This window comes from Lytechinus pictus, chromosome 2 (assembly GCF_037042905.1).
Source record: "Lytechinus pictus isolate F3 Inbred chromosome 2, Lp3.0, whole genome shotgun sequence".
Classification (NCBI taxonomy): domain Eukaryota; kingdom Metazoa; phylum Echinodermata; class Echinoidea; order Temnopleuroida; family Toxopneustidae; genus Lytechinus; species Lytechinus pictus.
The window spans coordinates 36,895,306-36,907,957 of NC_087246.1; the positions used below are offsets into that span (position 1 = coordinate 36,895,306).

The 12,652-nt window shown below is 36.3% G+C and overlaps 1 protein-coding gene across 1 annotated transcript; it reads left to right on the forward strand.

Annotated features, from left to right (window-relative positions):
- Positions 1-1,123: 1,123 nt before the first annotated feature.
- On the forward strand, positions 1,124-11,761 carry LOC129254296 (glucose-fructose oxidoreductase domain-containing protein 2-like). The gene is made up of 3 exons (XM_054892747.2): positions 1,124-1,221; positions 6,207-6,319; positions 6,784-11,761. The coding sequence occupies exons 2-3, from the start codon at positions 6,239-6,241 to the stop codon at positions 7,843-7,845; spliced, it is 1,143 nt and encodes a 380-aa protein (XP_054748722.1). The 5' UTR covers positions 1,124-1,221; positions 6,207-6,238; the 3' UTR covers positions 7,846-11,761.
- Positions 11,762-12,652: the final 891 nt, after the last annotated feature.

The following is a 12,652-nucleotide window of genomic DNA, read 5'->3' on the forward strand; positions in this document are numbered from 1 at the left end:
TCAATTTATTTTTCATTCTTCAACATAATACAAATAATTACATGATAAATTAATTCAATTTAAATAAAAGCATGAACAAAATTCAACATTGAATCAATAATATACATATTCAATAAGTGATTCAAATATTAATTAACATGCATGTCAAATTTATAATCAATATAGTCATATATCATGAGAAGAATGGAGGGGTCCACTGAAAAGCAAAGCTTGTAAAATGTGTACCCCTCAAAAAGTTAGGATAGAAAGAATATTGAAATATACGTAAAGGAATACATGAAGATAACGAAAGGGGCAAAAAAAATCTTATATACAGGATTGTGAAATTCAGAGACAAAAGACAAAGGTCAAAGATTATGAGATCGCGCTCATCATATCCTTTTTTGAAGTTTTTGTTCATGCAACTGAATTGTTCTCGGCATTTCGTTTATTTCTGCATCAATTGCACTCAGTTCAAATGACCCGGCCTCCACTAATATCAGGGGTGGCAATCCTGGGGGGGGGGGGGGGGGCGGGGGGCACAGTGCCTCCACTTTTTGAAGCCCTGAAAAAGTGCCCTTATTTTTTTACGTAAGAGAAATGCCTCCTCCCTCACGAACGTGTGTGTCGATCCCTGTTTCACTTGAGGATATGTTTTAGGTGTGAGCAAGACAGCAAGTGCATGCCCCCTTGCCTTTCTGTAATTTGTGCCTTTTCTCGAATCAGTGTCGCTTTTTGACCCATGCAAGAAAAGTGCGCCCGGCCCTCACGAACATGTCCTGTGCTTTCATACCTGAGAACGACCCGGCCGGCCGTTTTATGGGCCCCCCTTTAATTGAAACAATTACAACAATATATTATAAGTTTTAGATGTTAATGACTACTTAATGAAGGAAATAACTTGTAAGAATAATCATATATGTGCCTTAGTTTCATGAGTCATGTGAGTGGGTACGAGATCAGCAGTGGTGTATACAGATGGGGGCAAGGCTAATATGGGGGCTCATATTAATTGCCCCCCCCCCCCATTTTTAACGACCAAAAAAAGAGAAAATAAAATTAAAGGAAAGAGAGGAGGGTGAAATATGATATTATTTTCTGAATATTATAATCTATCACAAAATTTGACAATTTATGCTCGCTTGCTTCGCTCGCAACGTGCTTGTTATCATTGGCATTCAATTTGCATCGACAGTTCAAGACGGATCGATCAGGAAGACCATGAAAACAGCCTATTTAATGGTTAGTCAATAACATTTCAATTGGAATTAAAGTTTCGTGCATCCTGCTTACTAAGTTACTCACTCTCTTGTTTCTATTAGAAATTGTTATCCGATGAACGTCACATTTCTTCATATTTCGTCTAATTTGGTCTTCTTATTGTCCCACATACTGAATATTGTGTAAGTGTTACTGTGTTGTTGGGATTCGAAGTGGCGCGACGCCGCGCCGCGCTGCGGAGGAGGTTTATGTTCGATTGGTCTCGTATCCATATTGGCGGAGCAAAAAAAGGGGACAGAAAGAAAATAAAAAGAAGGGAAAAGAGAGGGAAAAAGGGGGAAACATAAGAGACGAAGATGATTGAAATGAAATAAGATGAGGGGAAGACTTGGAAATTTTTTTTTTAAATCTTTCATGGGCCGATTGCACGAAAGGGTCTTTCCAAGCACTCTAGGCGACACCCCAATACTTACCCGTGCTAATAAACTGGGACTCCACTCACGCGCATTTGGGCTGCCCTAGCTTAGAACTAAGCAATATTATCTAGAAATTGTTACATTGTAGTCATTAAATATGTTCTATTAAATAAATTGATAATGTTTAATCGGTACTCACCGGTTCTTTTGTTGCATTTTCAGACCATTTCTCACAATTCTTCGTAAATATTTGCGGCAAATTTTGTCGCCATAGACAGCTTAGCATCCATCTTTATTGATAAATGGAGCGCCCTTTACGATAGTTGTTAATGCCGCGGAGAAATCGTTAGGCATTTTGGCCTGTGTTCAAGGCGTTCTTTCTGTTTTATTTTTTATATTGAAGATTGTGCATTTGTTGAATAGCGCCGTCTACGTCAGGTATGAGATCGAGTGTATAAATACACTCTTCCAAAATAATTATGATTCCGACCTGGCGCTGTTTAACTTCAATCTCTTTCACCTAAATTAGCGATGAATGCTAGCATTATAAAATATATATTATTAAGGTCTGACGAAAAGAATAACCAACCGATCAGCTGACGAGAACGCGAATCACGTGATCTTCATATCAGCTTCGATCGCGAGTCAGAAGAGAAGAGCAGCTGCCCAGAAAATCAGGAAAAAGCCGTGAAAATGTAAGTTCCCCTTCATTTCTTTCATTTTTTTTTGTTGCTAACGATGCATTTACACTATAAAATTATAATTTGAATAAGAGAAAGGAATATAGCTTGTACTTGTGATATAATATATAAATATTCTGTTCTCAGAGATTTCTAACCAAAAATACTACTGATGTCGCCTATGAGGTCCATACATGTAATGTTGGACCTCATTGGTACTAGGAGTGTTTCCAAGGACCGTCTTTGGTGTCGCCCATCTTTTATGATATGCCATGTGAAACGCATTTCAAATGAATTATCTGCAAATATATTTTATTTGTCCGTTAAAATAAACAAAATATTTGTTTATAAAATGATGTGATATCTCATGAAATTGTATAAAATTTGATTTAAAAGCAAGCTTACGAATTTTATTTGTTTATCATAAATTTCAGAAACACCCCGCTTATAGCACATCATAAAAGATGGGCGACACGAAAGACGGTCCTTGGAAAGACCCTTTCGTGCAATCGGCCCCTGGTCTCTATTTATTATTTAATTATAAAATTTGCGCTTCGCCTTCGCGCTCACATTGCCTTTTAGATGATTTACATATTATCAAATTTTGAACTCAATATGCAAAACATATCGAACTTTGATTATTTTGTTTGATTTACAAATTGATTTTTAGAAAGTGCTGCCTCTAAAAATTTCTGTTTTATGGTCTGAATATTAACATTTTCTGCTCGCGCTCGCAAAATTGAATTTGTCAGGTACCTATTATTTTTGTGTATTCAATAAAGTTTTCAAAATGTCCCTTTTTAGGTCTGATTGTCGAAACGTATCAGCTAGCGCTGCACGCTCGCATTTTGATTGGCGAGTTTTGTATGTCTCAATATTGATAATACAACAAACTACTTAAAATCCCCTTTTCATGACAGTTTATCAAAAATTTTGGGTCGCGATTTGCGCTCGCATTAATGGTTAAAATATATTAACTGATGGCTGATGCATCATATTTAGAATTACAAAAGTGCTTGGAATGTCCAGTTTTCAGGCCATAATGTCATCAGATTTTGCGTCCTCATTAGCATTAATGAAACAGATATTCATTTAACCCTATAGCACCTACAGATTTCTATGCATAATGGCAATTACTCACTGGAGGAAACAATAAAACTGGTAATAAGTAGGCATTGTTCCAAACAAATTGAAATAGTTTTTTATAAATTTGCTTTTGTTCATTACAAGTTATATTTATTTTGTAGCATAGGACCTGTTGAATAGAATGATACATGGCAAAGTTCAATCAGATGTACGAATATTGACCTTTGACAATCGTTTGCAGAGCGAGAAAAAAAACACAAAAGTTCGGGTTTCAGCCGCCCCAGTCCCACGCCTTCAAAAAAATGTAAAGACCACTGACAGAATACTAAAGTTTTCGCCAAATCTTGGATCAAATATGTCAAAAATTAATTCGAACTCACATTTAGATGTCACTCTGTGTGATATCCAACGTTTTGATGAACATATAGCAACGCCGAGCTTCTTCGGCGAAGTAAGTGGTTTTCCGAGACATGGACGCAGCCATCTTTGCTGAGATCGACTGCGCAACAGTCTGGAACTTGCTACACACCGATGCATGTCAATCGGTTTTTCTCTATTATACTCAATAGGAGCATACACTTTTCTATGCAGATCTATATAGCAGCCAACCTAAACGTTATGCACACGCAATATTACCACGGTAAATCATAGACATGAGATACTATAGCGCAAAGAAATACTGGCGGTTAAGGGCGGTTCAGTGTGTAATAGGAAGGGCGGTCTCGGGCGGTTCAGGTGCTAAAGGGTTAATAAATTAATTTGTCCCTTTTGTAAGTTTTGTTTCATCTCGTGCTTAGCAAGAGGAATAGGAACTAGGAAGTCATTTTCATATGCATGTCCTAAGGTAGATGGGAATAACCGTCGTTTCTGGGGATTTCCTTAACAATTTCTGACATTTCACTATAATCCCCATTTGGTGAGTGGAGCCAACGTAGTTCAGCGGAACAACCAAAATACAGAGACTGAAGCTTTTGGTCTAGTCCTAAGGATGTCCCGGTCCTATGTTCAAACTTAAAGTAATATATAATAATATAAAATATTAGCTCTTTATTAAGTGCGACCAATATCAACCTCACAATTTTCCTACAAAATGCTTGAAATATAGAGCTGAAATTGACTCTTTTTTTTTCGGAATATCAAATAATTTAAGCATGCGCTTCGGCTCGCTTTGATTTTCATGATAAAAAATGTATTTAAAAAGCCTAAATTCTAGGTCTAAATATGAAACACGCGCGTGCATGTTTATTCAGATACTCAACTTGCTCTCTATTTAAATCATCCAGTTTCAGATCACAATATAAAAAATTTTCTGCTCGCACTTTGTGCTCACATTATTAATGTAGGACGATTCCCTATTACTCAATAGTTTCATGATTTACAAAACTTGAATAAATTGTCTCGTTCAGTAGGTCTAAATCTCGAAATTTTCCGCTCGCGCTTCGCGCTCGCATTCATTGTTTAGTTATATACCTATTGTGTTTAAGTTACAAAAGTGCTTAGCATTTCCATTCCTTAGGTAAAAATGTCAAAAAATTTCAGCATGGGCTTTGCTCGCATTATTTGATTTTAAAAATATGTAACGTCTTCATGCATGGCTAACTGCAAGCAGTCTTTAACAGGTACCTTTTCCATCAGTTTATTTCTGCTTTCGCTTCACGTTCGTAGTAATTATTCATTTGCATGACATCTTTTTCAGGATAACAAACATTGCCCAGAATGTTCAAAATTTTAGGAAAAAATACATAAGATTTCCAAAAAAATTTAGCTCACGCTTCGCGCTCGCATTATATAAATAAGGATTATGATATTATATAGTTATGTTTATTCATAAGAATAAAGCTAAGAAGTGACTATTAGGACTACCCCTTCAAAGAAACGAAAAATCATCTTCGAGCGGCCGATCGGCGAAAATATGGCTGAAAAAAATTCCGGGCCCCACCTATTGGCGAAGGCTGGGTCTAATGCACTCAAGAGTAGCCAGGAGGCTCCTAGAGAGTAAAAATCATTTACTAACATATGCTTACAGTTACTCTCCATGGAGCCAGTGATTCTATTGCATTTATCTACACATAGCGCCAAAAAACCTCAAACTTTCGCCCCCGAGATTTCTACTTTCCTTCTAAAAGATCTAGCCCTAAATCATGTAAATGGGATACAACTTCATTTCTGACATTTCTACGCTATCGATTTCATTTTTAAACAAGAATTCATTTAAAAAATGAGAAAAATATTATGAAAAGACGGGGGAGACTTGCCCTAATGTTTGCGCCGCCATCTTGTTTCTCATTGTTGATCGCTAACGTTATACGGACGCGGCGTCTGTAACGTTAGTAAATGATTTTTACTCTCTAGGAGCCTCCTGGCTACTCAAGAGTCCAATTTTAGGATTAATTTTGTTGTTGAAAAGCGACTTAAGTGTAGTTCTTTATGACGTCATTGAGTGTTATTTTGCACAATGCTGCACATCGCATTGCTTTCATCGTTGTTACGGTGTTGTATATTTCATGCATTTGTGCATGTGCACTAGTTAGACTGTTGAATACGATCTCATATTCAATGGCAAATTTTGTACAGGAGCTTATGGGAAATTGTCTGATTTTGGTCCTTTGTAGGGATACGCTCTGATACTGCATGGGCAATTGATGCAGACCAAAATACATGTTTTTAATGCATTGCTAAAATGCTCTATAAAGATGATAATGTCAAATAAAATAGGTCTACTCAAAAATGACATTCCTGTTACAAATCCTTTTTTTATTGCAAATTGCATTCAGATAATTAGTCTAATAAAAATATTTTGTTGAATTGATCTTGCTGTGGACAGGTTTGCTGGAATAAAAACTGATCTTGAGCACCATGTTGGAAGGGGTTGGAGTTGTTGGGACAGGGTCCCTCACTAGCATTCTAATCAACACCTTACAGGCAGTTGGTATCAAGGTTAGTCACACTTTATTCAATAGTCAATAGATGATAGATTATTTGATTGATGACATAAACATTTTCAGCATAATGTGAGTCACTAGGTAGCTAGCTACAAATAAACTTTGGGCCAAAAAATGCAATAATTTTTTAAAATTATAAAATTGCTGTTCTACATGTATCTCCATAAATATTGACAATGCAATGATTATAAGCTTTTATACGTTCATAAAAACAATTTTGGTGCTCTGAACATTACAAGATTATGTATAGTCTATTTTTCCTTAACATTTTTCAAATCAATTGCATGGTTGTAACATTTGTTATTTTTATCATAGACAGGATATAAATTGGATGCACCAAAAAGAAATGATCAAATATGTCTAGATGTATATTACTAATGTATGTTGTTCTTGACCTTTTCTACATAAACATCATGGGTAAACATCTCTAATTTTTGCTCTTGTTTTTGTTAAAATCAGGTTGTTGCTCTTTGGGGTCCAACAGACCAAGAGGCCAAGGAGTTAGCCCGCCAGTACCGCATACCATTCCACACGAGCAAGGTGGATGAGGTTCTTCTGCACCAGGAGGTTGACCTTGTCTGGGTGACCTGTCCTCCCCACCTCCACGGTGAGGTCGCATCGAAGGCACTTGGGATAGGGAAACACGTCCTGTGCGAACGACCTGCTGGATTGAAGCAAGCCGATGCCATGAAGATGGTGACAGCAGCTCGTTACTACCCATCACTTGTGTCCATCATGACGCATGGGTTGAGGTTCCTACCTGCATTTGTGAGAACAAAACGCATGATCCAGGAGGGCGAGATTGGTGAAGTGTTCCTCTGTGATGTGAAGCTCTCTTGCGGAAGTTTGCTGACAGATAAATTTAACTGGATGTGTGACGAGAACATGGGTGGTGGATTGTTGAATATTATAGGGTCACATATAATTGATATTATCAGCTTCCTTGTTGGCCAGAGAGCATCAAAGGTTCGTGGCATGCTGAAGACCTTCATCAAACAGAACGAGCAGATCAACGGAATCCGGCACATCACGAGCGATGACTTCTGCACATTCCAGATGGAACTCTTTCGTGGAGCATGCGCCACGGTGACTTTGAATGGACACTTTCCAGGTCAGTTTAAGCAGGAGATTATGGTGATAGGTTCAGAAGGACGATTGCTCATCAAGGATGCAGACTTGTACGGGCAGACATCATCCCACACGAGGGAGACGTTGCTCATGGCCGATATCCAACATGTCCCTGAACGCCAGAAATACAGCATGGCTCCGACGCCAGAGCTTCCCCTTCCATACTATAAGGGGCTCTTGAAACTCACAGATGCCCTCAAGGAATCTTTTGAGAGAAAGAAGGAAAGACTCAATTGGGATGGGGAGCCTGTAGCATTCGCTGCAACCTTTGAAGATGCCCTTTATGTACAGACAGTCATAGATGCGATAAGGAAATCAAACATTACAGGGAACTGGGAATCAGTGGAGACGTTGAACGAAGATAGGAATGGGAGGGGATTCTTCCTTTCATGAGAATGGATATACGGCACCTGCCCATACATGTCACCCATATTATTTACCCAAAGTTAGACAAGTGTTGAAATGTAATAGAAACTGAAGGATATTTATTTTGATTGCCAGCTTATTCTTGCTCAGAGTTAAGCTTCTGAACTGAAGTTTAGATACTGTTCAAACTATCTCATTGTATACTTTGTGCTATATGTATGTATAACAGGATTAACATATTTTGCTTGTATTTAAGGTCACAGAGATGCTATAAAATCACTCAGATTTTGAAACTGTACATAATCACATAGATCTATAATACAATTACTGCACTTTTTTATTAACTATATCTTAATTAACATAAAACATTCTTTAGTCAACATTGGGATCGTCAAAGACTAAAGAATGATTTAGGTGAGGACAAATAAAATTTTTTAATCCTTAGGGCATTACAAGGAAATCATATTGTGGAATCGATTGCAAAATTTGATTTCTAATTTGCAATTGATTTATTATGGAATAATGATAGAATAATAATACATGTACACAGTCCTTGTATAGTGCATATCACATTAAGACAATGTCCCTATGCAATTTCAAAGGGCTTGGATATTATTGCCCTGGCTTTAAGCCTTGTAGCATTTTTACAGCGTGCGAGCATTTCAAGGAGAGAATCTTGCTAGGTTCCCATTCACCTTAACCCCGTAGAGCAGTTTACACATTATAAATGTGTATTATCTGATGCAAGAAGCAGATCAACACTCAGTTGCAAATTTACAAATGATTGTAAGCTTATTGAATTTTTTACCTAAAATTAACTGCCTGGTTTTATATGGTTGTCCTTAAGAGTAGCTTCCCAGATTTAGAATTTCACGATTGAGATGTGTCATGAAGCTGCTTGGGTTCGAGCTAGATAAATATTTTTAAAATGCCAAAAATATACTGTCTTACTTTGCCAAATTACTTAAATTATTACTTACTGAAATTGAGGTTTTCGATTTGTTCACTTCGTGGGGATGCTGTGGACTAGTGGTTGTGACTCGCGCCATTCAAACAGAGGGTCGTGGGTTCGAATCCTTGCCATGGTGTGTTTTCCTTCAGCAAGAAAGTTATCCACTCTGTTCTGCACTCAACTCAGGTGAGGTGGCAGGATTAATTCCTTGAATGCACAAAGCGCTGTTAAAAAACTGGCAGCTTGAGCTAAAGCCAGGGTAAACAAACATAGCAACGCTTTGTATCCTCTGGTAAAAAGCGCTATATAAATCAAGCTATTGTTAATTTCTTCCATGCAAAATTGTATCAAATACTAATGTTATGGCTGGTTAACCACCAGTCGACTAGTACTAGTCGACTATACCTAAAGCTAGTGTTTATACCATTATTGTCAAACTAGGGGTTGTGATATTGAGAGACACTGGCAATTGACATTTGTATCATTGTATTGCAGACTTGCAGTGTTTTTTAACCACAAATTTGTACAGAGTAATCAAAACTAAAATCATTCTCCGTTGTAGTTTCTCATAAAAACTTGAGAAACTTTGTTTTACACTTCCCTTGTCAATCCGTTTGATAAAAAAAACCCTGATATGCAGAAGTTTTATGAAATTTCTTCCTGAACTTTTAAGAATCAATTTTTGATAAGTGCAATGACAAAATTTTATATGGAAATAAATGCAGGGGGCTTGGAGTTTCTAGCATTAAATTTCATGTCATTCTCAATGTTTTATCATGAAAATTGTTCTAATTCTTAATTTTGTAGAAAGTATTACCGGTATTCATTTTCATCGGAACTAATGCATGAAAATTACTATAGATGATAATTCAATTTCTTTGTCAACAGTCTCAACACACATTTCATTTTTAGATCTTAAATCAATTATTTAGTCTGCAATATTGATTTTTATCTTTCAAATTATTTTGTATCTGTCTTTTTTAATTTTTCAGTCAATGGATATTTTTAAATATTTGATTTTTTATATTACAATTGTTTATTGTTCATACGTTTTCAAGTATTTCATACTTATAGTTTATTGTAAAAAGGGTTCTTAGTATTTTACTGTAAATTATTCCATACATTAACTTTTCATATACCTAGCTGTTTAGGGGCTATATAAGCCCCGGGCTGCTGTAAGATATATCTGTCAATATACAATACTGTACGGTATGCATTTTGCCAAAGTTACTTATTGTGAAAATTTGAGAAGTTTACAAACTACTCCTGTAAGTCCTATTTTTGTGAATTTGGTCGTAAAGAATAATCAGTCATTTGGAATTGTATGAATATTTACACCCTGTTTGTAATCCAAGCATGATGCTCTCATTGCAATCAGTGTCTTCAGTTTTCATGGAGAAAAGATTATAATATACAGGCCCCAGAATGCACTGTTCGTCATAGATGATTACTCTACCATATGAGGAAACACAGTTTATTACGTAAGTTTGTCATATCGGCCGGGGGGGGGGGGGGTACATAAAGTGATACGCTCAATTTTTACTATTGACTGCAATTTTTCGTACATGGTTCTCCATTCACTTACAGTTATGCTTAGTTTTTCAGTTGACTATATCTCCTCTGTTGCAGGGCTCAGAGCACTCATTCAATGAACAAGGTTATGATATAACCTTGATCTCAGTTATATCACGATGTGTGGCAAAATAAGGATGGCAATGTTTGGCTTATTTTTTCTTTTTCTTTGGGACAAATGCTTGATTTTTTTACACTGACAGTTTCCATTACACCTATTCGTCATACAACTTGGCCCTTAAGTAAATTTGATTCTTTAAATTATTTTTTTCTTAATTAAAAATAGAGATGAAAAAATGAAGATTTTCTTGCCATATTATTTTCCACCAATAGAGGGCGTACACAAAAATATGCCCAAAATTCAAGTTTTTGAGCGCTCTAGTGAATACAAAAATTATTCCCAAGTTACAAATGAAAAAGAAATTGCAACTGTATGGAAATTAGTAATTTTGGTCACAAAAGTGATATTTTAATCATTTTTTAAAGTGTGTGCTCTGTGCAGCATTGGCATGCCATAGTCCAACCTGTATTCCCCACAGGCAGGGTGGTTGCAGTGAACAAGTGGCTCAGAGCGGATGTTGCCAGACCCACATTCCCACATGAACTCAATCCGATGCCGATATTGCCATAGGGCAATTCCAAGCAAAAGTGGACATTTTCCAAAAATTTATATTGGCTCTATTTTAAATCTGGATCAAATTTTTCTATTAAAACTCATATGGGATTTCATAAATACAAAAGGGGAACATAATTAGCCACAAACTTTGTTCAGATGTCACTCCGTAACCGGGTATAGGTTTATGTTTTAAGTTATAATTCATGAAAAAAATACACCAATTTGTAATGTAATGCAGCATATTAAAGCTAGAACAACATTGAATCCAATCAATAACTCAACATTGTGATACCCATTTAAAGTTCACAGAGTTTGAGCAATATGTTTTCTCCTCAAATATGCATGTCCATTTTACGTCACTCCGTAACCATGATTATGAACATTCTTATCTCATTAATTCAGTGGATCAAAATAACAAATGTTATTATTTTAAAAGTGGGTTTCAGCAACTACTGTCAGGTACCATTTCTTTGCAAATAACTATTTAAATATGGGTGATATCTTTGTTTGAATGCTAAAAACTTGTTTCTGAATGTCACTCTGTAACCGTGGAACTGCCCCATATTAAATTGATTGTAATATGTGATTACTGACTAGATATGCTCATGCTCATTTCTTTTCACAAATGATTGCATTTTTTGTACATGGTTCTCCATACACTTACAGTTATGTGTTAGTGTACAATTGACTATATCCTATATGTCACAGGGCCCAGTGACAGTGTACGTGGATATTAACCAATTCAGATTCTCCAATGAAATCTGACAACGATATTGCTTTATTAAATTTCATTTGATATGTTATTGCTGACTTGTACATGCATTTGTTTCATTTCCTCTCCCAGATTAATAAGTTACTAGTATTAGAAATTTTGAAGGCACTACCCAAGTGCATGTTACAAATTAAACACTGTTTAATTCAAATTTTAGCGACATTAGACTTTATAATTCAGTATTTCATACCACATTTGTGCTTGAAGGATACCATAACAATCGTGTATAGAGTACCGAAGTGTGCCATCAATTTTCAATTTTTGCATTTTAGCGTTTTTGATACCATATATTGGTAGAGCATGATGAAAAAAGGAATCAACCCATGGGGCCCCAAGATATGACCTCATGAATACAGAATTATAAATTGACTTCAATGGGGCTAATTATGTATTCATGAGGTCATATCTTAGGCCCCCATGGACAGATTCTCACCAAAACGCTGAAATGCAAAACAAGTTTTTTGTGACGTCATCACTTCAGTACTCTAGAATCCAAGTACCTGAATAAACAATGCGACCCAAATTATGCAATTGGACCCCAGAACTCTTTAGAAACTATACTGGCAACAAGAATGGGATTAGATCATAATGACATCTTTGGCAATAAAAAGATGGAAGGATTGTAGTGGCATTAGACTTCAGCACTTCAATTCAATATTTTATACCACTTTTGTGCATGAACAATCAATTATTCTATCAGGACCAGCAACCCTAGCTCTCCTCTTACAGCGACCCTCTTACTTGATTAGGACTAGTATATAAATGAATGCAATTATGAATCGCTATACCCTTATAATAAATTTGTCATTTTTATGTCTTTTTGTGATCCTTTTTTTACTTGTTCTATGACGAGCGATTTTAACAAGCAACGAGACAAAGATCCTCGTGGTTATTTATGATAGGGCTGCCAATAAGCTTGTTG

Bases quoted from the DNA above. Each gene is read 5' to 3' on its own strand.
- LOC129254296 (XM_054892747.2), top strand. From the start codon at position 6,239: ATGTTGGAAGGGGTTGGAGTTGTTGGGACAGGGTCCCTCACTAGCATT. The intron at 6,320-6,783 runs GTTAGTCACACT...TGTTAAAATCAG, and splicing joins TACAGGCAGTTGGTATCAAG to GTTGTTGCTCTTTGGGGTCC.